The following is a 23,706-nucleotide window of genomic DNA, read 5'->3' as shown; positions in this document are numbered from 1 at the left end:
TGCTTCGGTACCCGAGGTCCCTGTTTCAAATAACATGATTAAACTGTAAACAATACTTTAATACTTTTAATTGAAATGACAACCATACAAAGTAGGTATATTTTAAGCCAAGTCTAAATGGAGATGAGTGTAGGATTAGTGGTACGATCTTGTAGTCTTGTTAGTGACTAAGGCCGACATATTCCTTAGACCACACAATATCAGAATTTTGTACATTTTTTTACCATGACACATAAATTTATTGTGTACTCTTAAATGATTTACGCAATGTAATAGTCGGGATGCACGTCTACGCCAAAACACAAGTTACAAGTTGTATCTATATATATAAAATCCAATGTATATATGCATGTTTGTTTGTTTGTTTGTTTGTCCTTTATGGACTCCGAAACCACTCGACAGATTGTAATCAAACTTTCAGGCATTATTAAACATTATTCAAGGATGATTTGTGTGAAGTTTGGTGCAGATCCGTCAAAAGGGCTCTGCCCCAGTGGCTCTGGGATTTCCCATGTTAAACCTTATGAGTACTCATATTTAAATGGAGTTACAATATTATTTTTTTTGTAATTTATGACAACAACTAGGTGAGTGAGTGTAGCGAACGAACTTCAATCAGGACGTGATTGATCCGTGCGAACGAGCTCATCTTGAAAAGCATTTGACATAAAACCACATTAGGACAGGACGACGTCTGTCGGGCCAGCTAGTATTTGATAAAATAAACCATGGTATAAAGTAATTTTGTACTGTACTGTTTTGTAGCATTAAAATACAATTTTGTACCATCTGCGTAAATGAGGTGTAACCGGTTTCCAATCGGGTTCAACTCTGTGCCAACAACACAACTGACATTTTGTTAAGTTAGAGGAAATTAATGAGCTTAGTTTTCCAAGAGACCTTAAACTTCATATCACTCTAATTACACACAAACAGTCCAACGTGTTTTGGACTGTATATATAGCTCCCAAACCACTAAATTCCTAAAGCGGATGGGACATACTGTGCTCCAAAACCAATCCCACAAGAAATATATTCCGCGCAGAGTTATCTTTGCTAATGACGATTGTAAAGTTGGGGAAAGGTGATCTTAAAGTGGTGAATGGGCCTGGACAGGTGCGCAGGTTCCTCGCTAAAAGCGTGTCGCCCGCGCAAGAGATATGGCTGCTATTAAAGGTACACGGGATCCAGAGTTCCCACGGCTGGGAATGTGAACTGACAAAATAATACCATTACATCTCCTAACTACGTCAACATTCGAGACTGGCCGAGTTGATCACACGAGGTCAATGAATGTGGATGAAGTGTGTTAGATTGTGTAGGGTGTAAATAACTAAGAGGTTAATTTGTTATAGTGGTCCAATCACAACCTTTTTAAGGATCTTCAACACGTGACCTTTGAATATTCTCTATTTACTTAGAGGTAAAGAAACTTTTGGGTAAAGATATTTGATAACTTATAACGGTGTTAAACACTTAACATAATCTAACCAAACCTAGGTAAACCTAACTTAACCTAACTTAACCTTAGAGGTAAGCTACAAAAGTAACATGATCATTGAAATCAATATTGTCACTGATACTATTACACATTTCGTGAACATTTTCTATAGTCTTGGATACATGAAAATTGATGTGAAACGAAGTTTTAGTGAAAATAAACACCCCAACCTTAAAAGAGGTAAGTTAAAAAAATAAAGTGGTAATTAATAACCATACAGTTGGTTGGTAATTCAAAATCAATAGAAATCAGTAAATGTTTCCCAAATGTGGTTTGATAACATTTAAATTTACAGCCAACCCTAGCCGTACTGTTATTTAATTTAAAAAAGATTATTGGTCACAGTGAAATCTTTTTAGATTTTTAAGGAGGATCTTCTAGCGACTAGCCTATATAAACCTAACCTAACCTTAACTATTTAAGCTACAACAACAACTTGCCCTTTGATAAGCAATCAGTGGCCATTCAACTGATAGACAACATAGACCGTTTGTACGCATTTTGTATTGACAAGTTTAAGCCAAATAATTTCCAACGAAACATATTCGTACATCTCAACTATTAATGTCAAGGTTCAAAAGATTATTTATAACAGAAGACTGAAACACGTTTCATTGTCTACGTTTCAACTGTGACAGTTTTAACCTGTTCCAGAGTAACTAGACTGTGTGACGAGCTCCTATTGATATGGTGCAAGATGCTTCCAGGGTTGACCAAGTCACAGTTGGAGCTTTGTCACAAGTAACCAACATTTAGCCTGTTCCAGACGTCTATGGTCTGCAAAACGTTCCCGGGGTTGACCAAGTCACAGTTGGAACTGTGTCACAAGTATCAATGTAACATGTTATATTGTGTGCGTTGCAACGGTGACAGCTTGGACCTGTTCCAAAGTGTCCGGGTTGCGTGACGATTTCCCATTGACGTGTATGGTCTGCAAGATGTTCCGGGGGTTGACCAAGTCACAGTTGGAACTGCGTCACAAGTATCAATATGTAACCTGTTACATTGTGTACGTTACAACGGTGACAGTTTGAACCTGTTCCAGAGTGTCCGGGTTGCGTGACGAGCTCCCATTGACGTCTATGGTCTGCAAGACGTTCCCGGGGTTGACCAAGTCACAGTTGGAACTGTGTCACAAGTACCCTGACGTGACGGCGGCGGCGTTCCACGGACTACAGATGGCTGTTGAAGAGTGTCAGTTCCAGTTCAGGTGGCATCGGTGGAACTGTTCCTCACTCAATACGAAGAACAGGAACCCGCACAGTAGCGTGATTCTACAAAAAGGTGCTAATGGTTAGCTATTTTGTAGTAATAATTTAGTACAAGTAAATTTCAAGTTTCGTAGTTACCATTAATTTGAACTAGACGCCTAGCAGTAGCTCGGAAGGAATTGGGAGAGCTTCAGGAAAGAAGTGCTTTTACGGAAAGGTGTGACCAAATAACTTAGCTGTACGAAAAAATGTTTCAGTACCAGTACACAGCAAGGTGAAAAATGGGATGAACTTAAAATTGGAATTTCGAATATTTCCTAACAGTAAACTTAGAAACTTTAAAGAGTGAAAGGAAAATTAATTTGTATAGATTATAGGGATAAATTGAATATGATGATTGGAGATGACACGATTCAATGTGATTTAAATACCATTATTTTAAGTAATATGTGAGTTGAAACAGAAGAAGAATTCGATTACAGTGCTTAGTCGTTCTTTTTGGCTTACCCTAAGAACCCTCTTATCCAATCTTCCCGCGAAGGAAACCTTCCGAGAACGCATTTTTCCCGGACACAGTTCCAGAGGCCCAGGTAGAAAGTGGGAGTCCCAGGGATCGCCTCTCGTAGAGGGTCTCTATTTGCATGTCCACATCACTCAGCCAAGCAGCAGACAACTGAATGCAGCCGAGATTTACGTTGAACAGCCAATTACTCGATAAAGACAATCTATTATACGGCTTGTGTCTAACCAATCCTCCACTAGTCTAGTGTCTAGACACGGTGCTTCTCGCAGATCGTGTCAGATTAAGAACGGTTTGTCTGTCCGGTAGACTTAAGTGACACCCGAGAACCCGGGCAGATTTGCAGTGCTGGATGTTTCAATCTTGTATGTACGAATCATAGATGTCCATGATGATCTTTTGGATGATTCAAACGTGGGTTCTGTCCTTGTTAAGTGGGCTGGTCCATTAAAAAAAAAATTGTTTGTTTTATTTACTATGGATATCTCATGCAGTGTCATTTTGGAATAATCTAGAGGACTAGGCTTATCCGTTCCTATAGTTTAACCTTAGTATTTACAAAATAAGTACATTTTAAAGCATATTAAAGGTTCATCATCAAGATAGGATACGTCGATCCCTTTATTCTTTGGGTGCAAAAATTGCACATCAAAGTCCAACAACACACCACTAGACATACACAACACATGCTGATCTTTGTCAGTTACAAACCTACCCAAAAGATACACTCATTTTGCATTGTTTTTTAGTCACCTGTAGCGCAGTCAATGAAATTTTAAGTTTTACAATTGAAAATCCAGATTTTACTTGAGTTTTTGTATTACACTTGGCACTCAAGCAGACCAACGAGTGAGATAAATAGATTCCCCCCTTATAAATGGATTCCTAATGTAGGAAAACCAAAAATGTAAACAATAATCTCTAATAATACATTTTTTACATACCTTTAAATCCACTGTCATAGTAATACAACTAATAAAAAACCTAAGAATCGATTTAACAAACGAATCAATCCCGAAAATAACATACCATTGTTACCAATACACAAAATTACAAACAACCTACACAATCGGATTTCCCCTCTACGTTAGGTTAATGATACTGTAGTTGTATCATGGTATCAAACGTTTTATCAAAGAGACATCGTCAAGTTCAACAAGATCCAATGAATCGTAGCACATGAAGGGACACGCGATTTCATTAGCTGATTGTGACACTGATGTCACTGACGAACTCTTCACCTTTAGGGTATTTTATGGCTGCAATGAATCTAAATTGGTTCAGAAGAGATTTGCCAGCATAGTTTTTGTCAGTTTAAAACATTTTGTTTATTATGGACATGTTTTGATTAATTTAGATAAACTTCCATGATTCCCATGTAAACCATTGTCTGGGTAGCCGAGTAGTTTTAGTGCTCACCTTCAAACCTGAAGGTCACTGGTTCGAGTCCGAGCGATATCGATTTTGGACACGTATGCCATCGATTAGCCATCATTGATTACGTATTACTACTATTTAAGAAGGAAACGTTAACCTAGCCGTGTATATTAATCCAAAGATGAGTGAAGAGAGAGTGGATGTGTTACTGACTAAGATTAGTTGTTTTACTAGCCAAACCAGGGCCATTAATTTATTAAAAATCTAAACGATCAAAGGCAGATAGGTCCAGTTTCAAAACAACAAAAAGCTAGACACTTCTCTCAGGACAGGATCGAACCGATGTTCTTATGATTATTAGGCGAGCTTTATGTCCACTCAGTTATTTAACTATACAATTAAGTATGCTATCTGATAAAAATACAGTATGTCTGGGTTTAAGGCAAAGGTTTAAACTGTTCTTTTACACAAAACGTTGAACAATGTCAATGACGTTAGTATACTCAAATATAAATAAACCATTGATTGTACAACACTGCTACTCTGTACATAGTACTCTCGATATAGATATTTCATCACCAATAATCATAAGGATCAATTCATAAGGAGCGATATCGGTCTATTACTTAAAGTGCTGTTACTTAACCTTCACTTTTCACCTCAACAAGCAAGTAACCTGTTACCAAATTTTCACCAATAATCACTCCTAAGGAGCGAAATCGGTCTATTACTTAGAGCGCGGAACCTATGACCTGTTACTTAACCTTCACTTTTCACCCCCAAGCAAGTAACCTGTTACCAAATGTTCACCAATAATCACTCATAAGGAGCGATATCGGTCTCCAGTTAGAGAGCGGAACGTGTGACCTGTTACTTAACCTTCACTTTTCACCTCCAAGTAACCTGTTACCAAATTTTCCCGGTGAGTCACGTTGTCCAATTCCCACGCTACTCGGCGCCCACATCTTTATGGAGTGGAACAGTCAGGAATCACATTCCAGAAGGACCGTGCCACATCCTTATCTGTATCTTGATAGTGCTCTTTCATGTCTACGTGTAGCCAACGCCGGGTCACTTCACTTTAATGCGCTCCTACTCTACATGCCGTTTGATCCCTGATATAAACAGAGGTTGATCTCCGTGCGTTTACTCTTGTTTTCGCACGGTTTCGGGACAGCGAGACTGTGTGGAAAGAGAAACTATAGTAGATTGTGTCGTTTGAAATTTGTTAGTTTTCATTCATGTCACGTAATAGAATGTTTTAGAAAGATTTTTCGAGGATATCTCATTTTGGGTATTATTGCTCGATTTCCACATCATTCAAGAAAAATGTATCTTTATTTTTATATATAATTATGTTTAATTTTGTTATGGGCCATAATCGACATTTTGTTGTCCAAGCAATTTCTCCTAGAGAAATGGTAGAAATCCTGGCATTATTTTTTATTTGGACGCTATAGACACATTAATCCAGGCTAGTCCTAGATGGTTGCGGCATTACCACATAGATGAAATCCATTGGTGACTGGCGGAATATACCCCCCCCCCACGCATTTGGTGTGGCGGTATTTGATCCCGTGACTTTTTACCCCGAAACCTCGCGCTCCAACCTCTAGACCAGCTCGCTCTCTAGGAAATGGTTATTTCTTACATTACTGGGTAAACAAAAATAGCACTGAGAACTTGATCTTTAATCTGATTTAAAATTGTGCAAATGTCTGCTTATGGCAATCATAAAAAATCAACAAGCAACTTTTTGTGCACCCAATTGGTAACATGCTCACATTATACAAGATGGTGATTGAGGACGTCATCTGCTGAAGACCGGCAGTAAAAAAGTACACATTTCAAAATCCAGATTCTATATTCAGGATCATCTGGTTTTTATCGAATACAAAATCGATTTTCCCACCTAGCCGCTTAATATTTAGCCTCTGAATGACCAAGCAACACGCTAATTCAATAATCGACGACCGATCACACAACTCAAAGCTAGCTCAGTTAGTAAACATATCGCTGTGAATAGTTTTTCCCACCGCTAAAACATTATTCCAAGCGATTCCGCCGCACAAACCGCTCATAAGTCTCGTCGCTTGCATAATCGCTCGTCTCCCTCCTGTCTGTCCAAGTTGTACCGCACCGGGGACGTTCGGTTATAAATATTGTAAAAGCAGGTGGTTGAAAGACATGTATCACCGGTGACAAACCTGCAACCGTTGCAGCCGCAACTGCAACCATGAGGTGTTCCTTCTCATTGTTATTCATCATTCGACATAAACCTGTCGTTCATCAGCATACAGTCTGACGTTCTGACTGCAACTGTTTGCTACTCTACCACTCTACTTTACCGATACTCTTTAACTCTGCGATTCTATTTCTCTAGAGGAAAAGGAAACTTATTACTGCATCACAATAACGGCCACATTAATCGTGTTGTCTCTCCTATTTACAGATGCTAAGTACTCAAGCTTTCGTTAAATATTATACATGATTCCACTTCTCAAGAACCACCACCGCTTTCTCATGAAGACCACTTCTCAAAATTTATTTTATTTGTCATGATAATAAGACTGAGAAGTGGTCTTCATGAGAAAGCGGTGGTGGTTTCTCTAGAGAAGGCGTTTTCTAAAAGAACTGTTAGTTATATTTTTCGAGACATACACAGATTTTGTATAACACCAACACGTCATTATTAGTTTGTTACAAGTACAAGATTTTTTGATTCTCAAATCATAAAAGATCTGTAATCAAAACTTCCAATACATTTACACACACGAAAGAACAAACACTTGCCAGAGGTGAATGGGTTTCATACATACCAACCTGTGAACCTGTAGCGAAACTCCCGAGGGTTTGACATACTGCACAGCCTGCTGACATTTTCACACAGAAGCCAAATCACTCGGAACAAATCGCGTTCTCCAGCGGGCGTGTTGAGACAATGTGGAGAGCAAAAGCGTTGATTTGTTACGAAGGAAATGTGGCTATAATCAATTATAAACAAAGCGAACCCGTGTAGAACAGCGAGGCTGCATAGGTGAGAATCCAACATGCCACCGTTGCCTCTGTTACATACCTCTACAAGCCTCCGTTACATGCTCGCTGTTTTCCGAACACAAAGTAGAAAGAAACCTACCTCAAGAAAAATGCCAGACCAATCCGGGATCTAGACTATAGAGACAATGGTTTATTTTATTAGTACTATCATATTGATGAACTCTACTACCGTACCTCACTGGGTTTGGGGGAGCAAGCTGGTCTAGTGGTTACAGAGCGGAACTTCGGTCCCTGAATCCCGGGCTAAATCCCACCAAATCACCAATGGACTTTATCTAAGTGATAATGGCGCAACCCCTAGGTCTAGCCTGATGTGAAAAACAATCCCGGGCTCGTGACTAGCATCATAGAAATAAAAAAATAATAAAAACTACCTTTTGGGGTTAGAAACGTCTTACTGTATTTGCTGACATTACTTTATCAGTAACACGTGTTAAAACGAGATTAAATTACAATTTCTTGTACAAATATGTACAAGTTCAAACTTATATCAAATATATAAGTTTGACTCATAATTTTAGTGTATTACTTAGTAGGCGGTGCAATTATCATAAAATCATGCGTATATAACACTAACTTAAGAACCACACACAAAACTCATTCCAACCGAGTCGTCCAAAGTGTCATTTAGTCGAAAAACTATATAACAGTATTCATAGGTAAAACTAAATATTTGCTTTTGCATTATTTAAACAGTTTTGTTATGAAAAAAAGTAAAGTCAGTACTAAAAAGATGTCTGTGTATAAACGTTTAATATAATGAAACTTTTGAAATTTTACACAGCGATGATTATATGAAACAATATATTTCGTTGGTGCACTCGTCAACATCTCATCAGATCAGATCTCAAAAAGGTATCACCTGTTCAAAAGAATAGTCTTCCACAACGCAAGCTTTGAATTACATTGTTTTTGCGTACTTGAATACTGCCGAAATGACCAAAACAGGTCAGACCACTATGGGCGCATTATAGTAGTTTATGCAACGATTACGTGTAGATACTACTTTACCTACGACAGTGTTTTAATTACTAAAAATCACTGCTCATAACTACTAGGAAAGGTTATTTTTTGTTTATAACCTCTCATTGCCACTTACAGTGATACAACGAAACATCGTACCAAACACTCATTGCACCACTCAACAAATAAATTGGCCTGAACAGCTGATTAGTTGAAGTTCGAATAATTAAAATCTTACTTCTTCTCTCTCAATCCTTGAACCTTATTGGTCCGTTACCCGTGTTGTTATCAGTAAAACTATGCTGTTATAAAAGTAAACAATGCTGTTAAGTGAAACTTTTTCAATTCTAAGAACTGAACTGAAACGGCTACTTTAAAAAACGGTCGTATGTAAAAGTACTTTACACTCGTATGTATTGCACTACGTAGTACGTACTCACCTTTCCCACGACACAGCTGATTACCATCGTGCTGATTAACCTTATTGGCGGACAAAGAGTGTATTAAATATACCGATATGTCGCCGGTGACAATGGCCTCGTCCGTCTTCGCCGTCAACCATTCGACGGCACGTTATGGTACCCGGCATACCAATCGGTCTAATTATACTATGCAATAACCCATAGACCCCATAAATTCCCCTGTCAAACGTCAAGCACAGACAACCCGGACTGGACAGGGCATGGTCGGATAAGCGAGGTTGTGAGAATATTTGTTATTTTATTTGCTTCCTTGTAAGTAGTAGTGCACAGAGGGCTGGCTGTTTTTCATGAATTATTTTTTCCCTGGATAGGCCTACATATTTGTATGGTTACCGTACGGGTTTTAACACCCAGGATGTATTGCAAATTGAAATTGTAAAATTCACTAAAACTTTTTACTGTTGTGAAAACTGCCATGATTACAGGTGTTTGTTAAATAGTTTATGTTTGATTCTGGAGTTATTGACGCTTTTTAGTATTCTGCAGCAAGTATCATCTTTTGTTAAATACAAATACTAATCATTTTTATTTTTTTATTTATCAAAATTGCACATAGAACACTCCTTTACCCTTTGAAACTAAAGTAAACCACATGTAACAATTAATAATCAATAATACATTTTGAACAAATGAAATCAAAATCAACAAAAAGACAATACAATGACAAAATGTATGGAAGATTAACTTTGGAATAGTCTAAGTAAAATGTTTACTTTGTGTATAGATATCATGGATGTTGTACTTGGTGTACAGCCAACCTCTTGTCTCATAGCTGCAGTTAAGCATAGTTAACTGCCTTTCTGCCTGTAAAATATACACAAAAGTTTAACCACCCCGTTCTTCCTTCAGGATACCGGGAGTCTGCGTTCTCATACGCCATCTCAGCAGCAGGGGTTGCTCACAGTGTGGCGAGGGCTTGTGGCCAGGGGAGTCTACTCGCCTGTGGCTGCGAACCCAAGGCCTTCGCCCGCACCAGAGGCTCGCCCAGCAACCGGTGGAAGTGGGGAGGATGTTCGCACAACCTAGAGTTCGGCATCAAGTTCTCCACAATGTTCCTAGACTCTAGAGAGAAAGGTGTAGACATCCAATCGAGGATAAACCTTCACAACAACCACGCCGGTAGACTGGTCAGTTTTAAAAGTGTATATAGATTTTGTAATTTGGATAAAAAGAGATTTGCGGACCTTTAAACCTGTATCCTCCCGTCCATGGCTCGGGCGGGCATTAATTGCGCCAAATTACATGAGCCAGGTAGTCGGGTGTTTCTGAATTGCGCCAACTACTCCAGGGAGCCATCCGATAGGTTCATCAACTGCGCCAAGTGGTGCCCCTTTTACAGTAAAATTGAGAACGTAGCTTAGGTTAGGTTAAGTTAGGTTAGGTTGGGTTAGGTTAGGATGAATAGGATGACACGTAAACAAGGACAATCCTTATGCCGGCAACACGTCTCTCCCTGTCTTGGGCTTGGCGCAACTAAGGCAAATGTTTTGGGACTCTTTGAGGGCTGGGCGCAATTAAGGAACTCTTTGGCGCAATTAATGCACGACCCATGGGCCCACATCAAAGGACTTTGTGTGTTACATATAAAACAATGTAAGAGCTAAACCATTACTGTACAAACATTAACTTTAGGACATCGCTGCATTAGAACTACCGATAGAGCCACTGTCTAATCAGTAAACAAATAAATGTTAATCGACAGTGATTGAGAAGCTATGGAAATTTGTATGTATCATATATGTATTCCAAGTATGGGGCTATCCCGTTCAGAGTAGACATCTACTAGGTTTACGTGATCACAAATTCACAATTGCGCCAAGGTCAATCGCCGCGATATCAGGATATAAGCACGTAACCGTGATCTTGGGATACCACAATCGAGAAGGTTCTGGAGTCCCAAGCCAAAGCAATGACGTATTGAGAATCATAAATTCTTCAATATTTAACATCAAGTTAACAATTTTGTTGAAAACACGCAAGGTTAATAAAACAGACGTGTTTACACATCTACCATATTTTAAAACTGTATACATTTAATTTTGAGAAAGGTGTTTTGTCAAAATTATAATCATTATGATGAAATATTATTATTATTCAGTAATCAATATATAATATATTTATAAAAACAAATGGTAAATCCAACGGAACAGTAAGAAAAATTCTCTGCGATGCACACGTGCTGAGAAAAAAGGTTAAACATGCTTGCCTATTATTATATACAAAAACGTCACTTATTGCTCTAAGTTAGAAACAACATTAGAATAGCTAAATCCCATCCAAAAGACACACTCATTGCCTAAAACTAGCCACAATCTGAGTGATAAAGTGTTGTGGCGTTACTGGCACATTTACAACTCGGGCGAGAAGGACTAATAAAAAGACAGATTACAGAATCATCCTCACACCGCCAGGTAGGTAACAAATGTGAGGAGGGGGGTGTTAAATATATTAGTCATGTTTGACCACAAAAGAAGCCCCACCAAGAAGTAGTTTATTGAGGTCCAAAAAGATTACAGAAATGCCAGATTTATGTGGTGGGAGGAGACACGACACGCCCCGTGGAATTTACACGGATAATGCGATATGTTATGGACCGGTGGTCTCCCCCTCCTGCTGCTTACTGCTTACATCCTCATCTACATCTACATTACATCTGCGTCTACATCTACATTACATCTGTGTCTACATCTACATTACATCTGTGTCTACATCTACACATCCATCTACACATATATCTACCTACATCATCTTCCATATCCTCATCTGTGTCTACATCAACATATCTACACCTTTATCTACATCTTCTTCTGTATCCTCCTCTGTGTATACATAAACATATCTACACGTATATCTACATCTCCTTCTGTATACTCAACTGAATATACATCTACATCTGTATCCCCATCTGAATTTACTTATAAATCTGCATCTTAATCTACAACCCACATTTGTACCTCTATATACATTGTAAGGAAGGGTACCCCTCCGTGTGTATCATCCACTCCATCTCCATCTTCGTCTCCATCAACATCTAAATCTGTCTTCTAATCTACACCATTATGTTTATCTACATATATTCCCTCCCCTGCATTTAGATTAACATTCTTCATCTGTATTCCTCATCTACATATACATCCACCTATGACGTGATTGTGTTGTAAACCAGTGGTCTTATAAGCTGTTCCTCTTTTCTGCCCCCCATTCTCATCTACATCATTGTGTATCCTCATATGCCTATAACTACGCTCACTTCATCATCGAACTTGTATCTACATCTAAATCTACTCTCTTATACTTACTTATGCACATTATCCTTATCGTAACCTACATATGCAGTATACAGTACTATATGTGTAAATTAAGTTAATTCTGCCCTGTGTTTCAAACAAACCACTTCAACTAGTATCCAACAGAACCCTCTACTCCCTACTGACTTTGAGAGTTTTTATTCTACTTCTTTTCCGATGGTACGGTTCGCATTTTACAAAAAATACTACTCTTTGGGTATAACCCAAAACCCACTCTGATCCCTATAATCTACCTTCTGTAAAACAATTAGTAATATAAGTAGGTAAAGTAGCACTCTCGTAAACAAACTTCAAGTCAATTTCTTTACCAACCCCCAAATTTAACGAAGCACATACAAGGACGCTTATATAAAGTCTAAACATATCGAAGATTAGAAATGCCTTATTTGGAAAACAGTATAACTATTTCCCACATACTGTATAGTATTCGTTGAACATTTTATGGTATTTAGTATTTGATATCCATCTCACTTGCATTCTAGGTTATAATTTACTTCGTCTTTGTTTAAAAAAAAAACACAATTCCAAACTAAGAAACAAATAAATTTGTAAATGACCCTAATTAAAGAAAATTGCTTCACACGTGAAAAGGAACACCGCGAAACTCAACTAAATATTAACCTCAATTCGAAACGGACTTCGGGAAAGAAAAAAAAATCACCTGATCAAAATGGAAGAAACAGACAAGAGAAGAGGGCGTCGGAGGTGAGAGAGTGAGAGAGTGAGAGAGATGACAATAGGAGAGATATGGTCGCTCCGCCCTATGGACTCGACCACCCGCGCGAGGGAACGGGCATAATTGAATTGCCGTAATGAAGAGGAGGGCCTGTTCCTGCAGGAAAAGAGCCGCGGGCAGGACAAAACACGCCAGGATCGCCATCTTGAGAGATTCCTGCAGGTGTCGAATGTATCGAGACACAAATAACGTAGAATAGGGGAAAAGATCAAATATATTAGTTTAGGCGTAAATGTTAAATGGAACCAATTACACGAATTCGTCATTATGATTGAACTGGAATGTAACAGATACAAGATGAAATAGATGGTATGAGGGTATCTTGTTCTAAAATAGTTCAATGTCTTGTGAGGAGGTTCCTGTGTTTTTTGTTTGAATCTAGCTCAATATTATGTTGGAATATGCATTTGAATCTGTTAATACTCACTGTTGCTTTAAAAAAGGCAAAATGACCAGATTGTACCAAATGTATCCGTCGAGACAAAAGTTCAGCATGTCATAGGAAAATTTGGTTTTAATCACTGTGACGTAAAAATTTAAATGTTGTTGAGTTTTGTGTAAAAATTAATCAAAGGTGTAGGGGAATCAACTGTTATGTACAATCCTCACATTTTCACTTTTATTTCATTTTAAAATAATTCTGGCTTCAACTTGGGAACAATTGAATTGACTATATTTCGTCGGGAAATTAACTGATTTGTATACAAAAATAACAAAGATCTTCTGTTTTCTTCGAAACTAATTCAATTTAATATACATGTATAGTCATGTAAGTGTATTTAAACTGCCATAAGGCCGACGTAAGATGAAATATCACATTTTGAGCATTTTCTTACAGATTCTGATGAAACTTTAGAAATTTCCAACTGATCCAAAGACATTCAAGGGTAGAATTATCCCTTTCGGGGAGAGCGAAGTTGGCAAGATCATGTAAATGACGGAAATATCCTTACAAAACTACTTTTATTTATTTAGAAGATAAGTTTATTACTTCTTTACTATAATAATTTTTCATTCCATATTATGGCTACATGTCTTGAAAACACCTAAATACATTACAATCCCTTTCTAATATTATATTTGCACAAATTAACAATCGAAATAGACGTATTGACAACACCTAACTCCATTTCAATCGCATTTCAAGTGTTATTTGATTAAAGTACCAATCAAAATAAATCATGAAAGAATCTACCTACATTGAAATCATGAAATTTAAGCTTTATTGTACAAAATAACCATCAGAATCCTTGTCTTCATATCCATGTCTACTAATGATACATTTAAAACGCTAATTTAAAAAAAAAACAACGTAATAATTGATATCGAACAGCAATCGAAATCGAACAACAATCGAAATCAAACAGCAATAGAACGAACAGCTGTTTAGCCACGCACGTCGTCACTTGGACAGCTGGACAAAGACGACTCTATAAACCACGTAGAGAACAGCTGATAGCTGAGTGTCAAGAAGGTAATTACTTATAGAGGAGCGACATGAGCCAATATTATGACATATGTCGCAGCGACAATCATCTGTCATGGGCTTTGATTGATAGTATGTCGCCGCGACACGCCACACTATATACGCTAGCTGTCAGCGGCCCCACCAATCATACTGCGTGATACTGTGGATAATACAATGGTAGGTAGGGAACCAGAAAGAATATTGATCGAAAGGAAATAAATTCTTTTTCCTGGTTATTAGAGTGGGATAAAGCTAATTTTTTTTTGTTATAATTAATTTTAGTGTCATGTAGAATCTGAGTATAATAATCCAGGAAAGAAATATTGTACTTCTCATTTATGTAGTGATTATGTTATAGGGGTTTGCGTTATTGGACTACAGTATGTACAAAATTTTAGTTCTGTACATAAAAGTAGTTTTGTGGAAACTAAACTAAAGCTGTAATTATTGAGTTTCCGAAATTTTTAACGCTATATTTTAGTTTTTTTCGGTGCAGGTACAATGATACTTTGGTCGATTAGAGTCCAGGGACACCCTGTATAGCGAGTGGTATTAACTTACAATTGTGGATTATCCAAAAGTTTAGTGATGCACTGTTTACTAAAACCAACTATGGTCGTGACATCACTAACTATTGGTGCGTCACTAATTTTATTTGCCTTCAACACCTATCACTATCTCAACGCCTAGGCTTGTGGTGAACGCGGTTCCTTGTGGTTTGTTGTGGTTTTTCTGCGGTTCATGGTTTTGTCGCCCGAGCAGGTGCCACCCTGTGGTTTTGTCGCTATTAAAAAAGAGGTTCCAAAACCACATCTGTTTACATTCTTATGGCGCATTATCCTAATGGAGTTAATTTCGTCTGGACAATAGGTTCGTCTGTTGTACAATTTACAGTTTTAACACTTGAAAATGTATGTGGTTATATCTGGTTTTCCTTATTTATGGTTATTGTCTTTTAAAGGCTTGGGATTTCAGTTTTAATTTACTAACTATGAAATGTAAAGTGTTTTTGCTGTTATGGGGGTTTTCAAATAGGAGTGTCGGGCCAGATTTTACTTTCTTTTTGGGGGTTTAACTTTAAAATGATTTGTATTGAGTCAGATAAAACCAAAGTTATTTTCCAAAGATGTAAATGTGTAGCTTTTTTATTCCTTTTAGCGAATTTCCCTTATAGGGAATAAGCTATTACCATAGGTCTCATAGTAAGACCTAGACCCGGGACCGATTTATTTTTTCGTTTTGAGGTCCCCAGAGGCCAAAAACAAACTCCGTTCAAATTCATATCGTCACTGTAAGTGCAATAGGTTGTATGTCCAAATGGTGTACTTTACAGGAGAGCAAAAAACTTATTATTTTCCTCAAAAATTATACCACAAATGTACAATATTATTTTTTTATTCCTTTTTAAATATATAAATAATTTGTAGAAGATATAAGCAATGACTTAATAATTGAGTAGTTTTCAAATACATAAGATATTTTGCCACTAAATCTTAAGACACTTTTACATACGACATTTTTAGTTTCGACATAAGATATTAACTTTTTAATTTGAAGGAAACAACTAACGCCTATTAGTGAGACATATTTAATGGACAAAACAACTTTTACATTATAAAAAAATACATTATATTGTCTTTCAATGCCATTGTTAACTTTCCAGTAAATTGGTAATTTTTAAGTGTGGCGTAAATTTTCATAAAATGGGTGGTAATATTCTTCTAAGCAGGCCTTCAGTTCTTGGAGATCTCTAAACTTTCTATCCTTAATTGGTAGCGGTTGGGTATACGGGTTTGATCTCTTTGATTTTTTCAGATATCGATTTCGGTCTTTTAGGCAGCTCAGTCCAAGGAAGAGAATCAGATCGACCATTTTCTCAATGGTATCAGAAGTATAGTAAAACTATCGAAACTCGAGAATACCTAAAACTGTTGAGAAACATGTTAAATCCCCTTTTCTTCGACATCTCGGTAGGCAAAGACTACAGAGTAGAAGCTGTACAGGCTGGCAACAATATACCCAACACTACACCACTCGACACAACATAAACATAGACCGTGTGAGCCCAGGACACTGTTTGTGTCTCACAGTAGAGTATAGAATTATGTGGGACAACCTGCTTGCTCTGTGCTCTGTGCTCTGTGGACAGCAGTTGAGTGAAAGGTGGATTAAATAGCATAGGGTTGTAAAGGGAAGTTAAGAGAAGGTTGGAAATATATATGAGCGATTATTTCTACTGCTAATCAGTGATATCTTCGAGCCTATGTGTTTTTAGCGGATTTTCCATATAGGGAATCAGCTATTACCATAGGTCTCGTAAGACATGGACCCGGGACCGATTTACTTTTTAGTTTTGATGTCCCAAACGTCATCCGACACATTTTATCACACAAGATAACAACAGATTTTGATAAAATTTGGTTAACGTGTAAACATACAATTAAACGGGTTCGCGAATCAGAACAGGCTTTTGTGGGGTAGAAAATATGAGCTTTTCCATTTTAACCTCAAAAGAAAAAAAATAAAACTTCTTGCAAAAACCAGTTTTAAGAGGTTAAAAAACAAATAATTTAGTGATTTGAAGCGTGGTTGTAAGCCTGTTGGTTACGGAAAAAATCCATAAAACTGTGAATTTACTATTTCTATGTTATTCTCATAGAGAAAAAGTACCCTGGTTTGCTTGTTTATGGATGTTCTAATCAAATATATATCTAATAAAATTTGACAAATTTACTTATTTCATCAGAATCCACCTTCCCTGTGGCAGCAAACCTATTTTAAGTACTCGTTTAGCCTAATGTTATATTTAAATACGGAATGCATTTGACATATTTAAGGAAACATTTATGTAAAAACCCCAACCAGGCATTTGGTTAATTCGCTTAGTTTGTAGGTTTACTGCGACTTGGGTACTTTCGCAATTGCATGTGATTTCTATTATATCTTTGTAAGATGGTACATATTGTGGATGGATGAAATTTTGAATACAGCTATAGTCACCGATGTTTAAATATAAGAATGCTAATAATTAACGAAAATATTATTGGTAAACTAAAAAAATATCAGGTTAGAGGTATAATTTTGATCTTGCCTGTATTTCAGTGAATTTCAATTAGTCTGATTGGATTTTGTACTAAAATATTTTCATAAAAAGTACTATTTATTTCCCACTTAAATAAAATAAGATTTAACGAGTATCCAGGTCTGCTGCCAAGAATAAGGTACATGAACGTGTTTTTGACAAACGTTAATAGTATATTGGGTGAAAAAATATATTTGCCAAATCTGATCAACATGTAACCATTAACAAGCAAACTACAAGAGTTTTATTTTTATCTGTCAAAATTTTAAATTAAAACTTTTCAAGATTTTATCGCGAAAGTTATTTGTCTTGCCCACAGAAGAATAAAATATCTATATAAGTAAATGAATGAATAAAAACCTGCATATGGATGTTAAGGGGTGCTTTTTTTATTTTATAAAGTTAAAAAACCTGATAAAACCTCTAGGTACTTACGTATTATACGGAGGCCACTTATTTTACAGCGCGCTGCGGCGGTTAGGTTAGGTTGGGTTATCATAAGTTTTTAAGACTCATCTCGTATAGTTCGATTCATAACGAAACTAGGAAAGTTCTACAAACATATTTATGATAACCCAACTTAACCCAACCGCCGCAGCGCGCTGTAAAATAAGTGGCCTCCGTATAATACGTAAGTACCAAACAGATCAGGTTCTGTTATAGAGTTTTTCACTCTGGGGAAATCAAAATGAAAAAGTAATTCGGTCCCGTGTCTAGGTCTTACCGTGCCACTTTCGGTAAAACCCAATAAATACACAGCAATGTTTCTAAGCTTATATAAATTGAAAACAAAGGGTATCTTCTACAAAAGACCCACGGCTATGATTTTTAATGATTCCAAGTTTAAAATGTAAATATATACATAAATGTATTGTAAATATACATAAAATGTAATATATACATAAAATGTAATATATACATAAAATGTAATATTTACCTTTTTACCTCTATATATTTCTGTCATTTATAACGAATAATGTCAGAATCAATTTAGATCTATGAGCATACTCATAATTTTGCATCGGTGAAAATCATAATTATATCTTTGATATAACTTTTTGAGTATTTCGTTATGTTATTTTAAATTAAATAAATTAATTATTTTTAAAACATCAAAAGACTCATGTTTAGTTGACTCAAACGAAATTAGCCTATATTATTGGTGCTTTATTTAACCTGCGGGCTTTTATTGACAATACATTAATTACAACAACATTTTTAATTGCATATACATTTAAAGTGTATGATAAATTTTGTGTTTAGCTATACTGACGCATGATTACTAACGAGTTGCGTTAATTCCCATACACAGTACTACGAAAATATACTGTGCAAATTAATTTTATTCTAATAATGTTCGCCTGTTTCGCTAACTTCTTTTGTCTAAGAGTAATGTAATTGTAAAGGTCAGAATTCATGAATTCATCATTAACATTTATTTTGTACTGAATGACGACAATGCAGATGATATCAAACAGGCCGCGTTGTGCTATTATTGCCGCGTGAGCCAGCCTGAGCGCTCTGTGAGTGAGTAACAGAACTAATACAGAGTAGTAGTAGTACTAGTATTGGCCGCCAGGCCGCACTGCTGTACAGCGACACGTAGTTCAGCCGATCGCTCACAGGTAGCTCTAGAAGCGTACAGCGCGCCATTCCGCTCTTTTCTTTTTAAAACTAAGATAACAGGTAGGCAGGTAGGCAGGATGTAGGTATTGTACATATTTATATTTTTTTCATAACATATTTTGTCATTACTTAAAATATCTATGTTAGGTGAAAAAGAATTACATTCTACAAAGACTAAAAGTTTCTGTTTAGTGAAATATCAAGATTGTAAAGTAAAAATAAAATGTAACATGGAATGAAATGTGTTTCCACTCTGAAAATGTAGAATCAATTAAACATTGAATTAAAATTTAAAGATTTTAATATGCCGTATTTAATATAGTTAAAGACGAGAAATTGCATTTTATAATCTAAAATGATACCTTAGTAAAATGTATAAAAATCGAATAAATTTTGAGACTTATTCTAGACTTAAACGCCTAAGATAATAAGAATGACACACTTAATTAATTCAAAGATATTTATCAAATTTACCTTAATTGTAATACGTCCTGATAAAGCTAAGAAAAAACATACAACACTCAGTACACAAACACATTTTTACAAACAATCTATAGATGGTTTTAAATAAATTTTAGGCCCCAAATGATTGCATTGTAACAATGAAGATTGATTTTATGATGTTAAAGTACCAAACTTCTCAACTCTCCCGTCATTCTCCATGATCCCATTAATGTCCTCCCCTGAAGTTGAACATTTTCCGAAACAAAATACAGGAACAGGATTTATTTTCTTAAAAATATTTTAGAATACAAACACTTTTCTCCAGAGAGAGAGAGAGAGAGGTCACAGAATTTCACAGCGTTTCTCCTCAAATTGAGCCCCGATGAAGACACATTTCAGGTGGTAGTCAAGAGCTGCTTGCCTTTAAGCCTAAAGGTTGCTGGTTCGATTAGAAGTGAGCTTGATTCTAGATCCAGATGCCTTTGGTTACTGGACTATCGTTTAATTTATGCTAGCATACAAAAAGGTCAAACTAGATAGGGGTGTAGTACCTATCAAGGCAATGGCTTAGACCATTCCTTCACAACAAATGCGAACAATTGCAATGCCATAACCACAATAATTATGAAAGTGGTGATGTTGCAGGCAGTGGCTAACAAGATGCAGACAAAATGCAAGTGTCACGGGATGTCAGGCAGTTGTGAACTCAAGACCTGCTGGAAGGCAGCTCCGGACTTCCGGATGGTCGGAGGGCTCCTGAAGGATCGTTTCCGGACAGCTGTCATGGTGGATCAGTCCAACATGGGGAACGGCTCCCCCCTCCTCATCCACCGCAGGAGGATACGCTACAGAAAAAGGAAGAGGTAAAATATTGCACGGCTTACAAATTTATTTGATTAATTTTTCTTAATGTAAAATAATGCTCCTTTTTTAAATTTGTATTTTAATGGTAAGTTTAAGTAATTTGAGGATTCATTGCACACATTTTCCATCACGATTAGTAAAGAACGACTGATAATTTGATCATATTATCTGATCATATTAGTACAAACAAACTTATCAATCATTCACATCTGGAAAATCTATACTTATAAAAGGCAAAGCCCTCACTGACACACTCACTCACTCACTCACTCATCACTAATTCTCCCACTTCCCATTTACCTACGAGGCTGAAATTTGGCACACCGATTCTTTAGGTATTAAATAGGAAAACAAAGTTGTTTTTAGTTCGATCGGACCCTCGGGCTCCGCCCCAGTGGCTCTGGAGTTTCCCATGTTAACCTTATGATTTTTCATATTTAAAAGGAATTAATGAATCTTATCAGCTGTTTCAATTAAACAAGTTGGTTCTGTTCTGATGTTCAATAGCATTAAAGTTACAAGGATTACCAACAGGGTGCAGCACTATTTTTTTATAATTTTATTTATGACAACAGCTAATTTGCAACCAAAAGGTGAGTGAGCGTAGCGAACGAACTTCAACCTGGAGGTGAGTTAGCGTAGCGAACGAGCTAACCTGAAGGCAAGTGAGCGCAGCGAACTAGCTCCAACCTAAAGGTGGGTGAGCGTAGCGAACGAACTTCAACCAGGACGTAATTGAGCCATGCGAACGAGCTCATCTTGAAAATTAAGAAGTTAAACGGGGCAAAGCCCGCGGGTACAGCTAGTCTAAAATAAATACATGGACAGAGAATTGCATGGTCTTCAAAATAATAAACAAAACATCCTGGAATAAAACACAAATTAGTACAAATCTCAGGGGTGAGAAGAAAAATAAACGGTATCAGCAATCTGATACATACTTTCTCCCATTAGTTTGTCAACAGCCTTTATCATGCATGGGTAAGCGATGAGGGTAACTAATTATGATATTTAATAGGTAAAATCACAAACGGTTCATTAGCTTTTAAACTGTAATTTTTACGGGGGGGTTGCACTATTTTGTTTAGAATTATATGGACCATAACAGACAAATTTAAAGTGTTGGAGATCTTAGTAGTGTAGTACCACGGTATTAGACAATTTTCCTAAGGGTACACACTTTCTTCTATGTGTTAATGAAAAGGTATTTTCTTAGTTTTATTAGCTGCCTGATAAATCAAAATACCAACAGTAGCAACAGTAGACTTTCCTAAGGAATGATTACATAATATTAATACATCAAATGTTGTTATTATGTGCATTAATAATAAACTAATACCCCTTCCACAAGGCTAAGTTTAAGGTGGTAAGCCATTGAAGCCCTATCTTGCTCATACCACATTTCTTGTATAACAAGAAACTCTTGTACTTGTATAACAAGTCACAAATTGTCTTTTGATTGGTTATGGTTATAGATTAAACATTATTATTGTACTTCCCTTAGAGATTTATAATTCTCATAGATCAGAAAAGTACGTTTTCAGTTGGGTTTATATCTGGTATTCATTTTGAGTTGGCCTGTATAATCAAATTAGTGTAGGTAATGAGTTGAATCAATAAACATACACTATACTTTAGATGTTTTTCTCCTTTGGGTGATAATAGTTTATGGGCTTTTGATTACTTTTTCTTTGTCAGAAATTGTGTAGTTGGTTTTGTTTCATTACTGCAGCCTTCAGATATGTCTTTTCACTTACATAGTGTGCAGTAGTATAATGTATATACGTATGTTTAGGCTGCAATTTATCTCCTACCTACAAGTGTATTAGTTTTTTCAATCAATTAAGTGAATGACAATGAAGACTCTTCCGCTTGTAGAAGAACAAGTCGTTGAGAGGATCACTTTATGTTATAATATGTACCAACTTATTACTTTGTACTTGTATTTTTTTAAATGTATTTCATCTAAAACCTTTCCATGGAATTCCAGACAGAAAAAAAGAAGACGTGATCTATCCTCGGAGCTGTTGTTCTATGAGAGATCCCCCAACTTCTGTGAGCCTGATCACTCACTAGGCGTGGAAGGCACGTTGGGACGAAGATGCAACAGAACTAGTAGAGGAGTGGACGGCTGCGCATCTCTCTGCTGCGGAAGAGGGTCAGTAGTCTTGGATTATTTCTTCCATGGATGACTAGTGAAAAATGAAAAAGAGTTATCCACTGCTTCCAATACTTGCCTTGTTGGGGCTAAAGTAGTTATTTTTAATCCTTGCAGTAAAGAGGATCATCTGAAGTCAAATATATATATATATATACATATTCTCACTTGGAAATCAGTCTCACCTCTGGTTTAAGAATGGAATGTTCACAGTTTCAAAACTCAATTTTATCAGGCCCGTGGTTTGCATTTGATGCGCTATGGGTCCGAGAGGTACAGCGTTGCGCCCCTCTTCATACACCTTGTGGCGGAATTTTTCTCTTCCTGCGCCCCCAAAAAACCTAAAACCTCTTGCTATCTGTTGGCATGGCTCTGAATGGTATTTCGTCACTACAATAATGTCATTTACAGGTACAACGTGATCAAGCAGCGTAGAACAGATCGCTGTAACTGCCGATTCCATTGGTGCTGCTACGTCGAATGTCAGAACTGCACTGTGGAAGAGTGGATCACTGTTTGTAAATAAACTGTAAACTGACAGGTGTGAGTGTGAGAAGCAATGAGAATCATGTTGATAACCTCGATTGTTAAACGGTTCCTTACAGAACGGTCGAGTACTGTGGAGCCGATAATTTAGAGAACCGGTGTCTACAAGCTCCTTTAAGAACTGAGAAGCGTTCATTGATGACAGTTTTTCTGTAAACTTTTGTTTTATTACTTTCTTGAATAAATGCCACTCGGAGGCTTTATTACAGTCTGTTAAATATGTGATTATTTACTTAGACACTGTCAAAAAAATTTCTCTTACAGTTGAATTGATATGGGTATTTGATCAAACTTACACCATCGAGAAGTACAGTATTACTAAAACTGATTTGTTTTTCTTGAAATTCTTGATGAATAAATAAT

At 36.7% G+C, this 23,706-nt stretch overlaps 1 protein-coding gene across 1 annotated transcript; it reads left to right on the top strand.

The window, feature by feature from the left end:
• Positions 1–2,552: 2,552 nt before the first annotated feature.
• LOC128999769 (protein Wnt-10a) lies at positions 2,553–23,395 on the top strand. The gene is made up of 5 exons (XM_054426436.1): positions 2,553–2,785; positions 9,961–10,238; positions 20,421–20,638; positions 22,630–22,797; positions 23,209–23,395. The coding sequence occupies exons 1-5, from the start codon at positions 2,584–2,586 to the stop codon at positions 23,321–23,323; spliced, it is 981 nt and encodes a 326-aa protein (XP_054282411.1). The 5' UTR covers positions 2,553–2,583; the 3' UTR covers positions 23,324–23,395.
• Positions 23,396–23,706: the final 311 nt, after the last annotated feature.

The sequence above is a fragment of the Macrosteles quadrilineatus genome, unplaced genomic scaffold (assembly GCF_028750875.1).
Source record: "Macrosteles quadrilineatus isolate MER2022 unplaced genomic scaffold, UCM_ALF_1.0 Scaffold_8__2_contigs__length_117827958, whole genome shotgun sequence".
NCBI classification, from domain to species: Eukaryota; Metazoa; Arthropoda; class Insecta; order Hemiptera; family Cicadellidae; genus Macrosteles; species Macrosteles quadrilineatus.
Note: the sequence above shows the minus strand (reverse complement) of the source record. Positions and strands in the feature narration are given on the sequence as shown.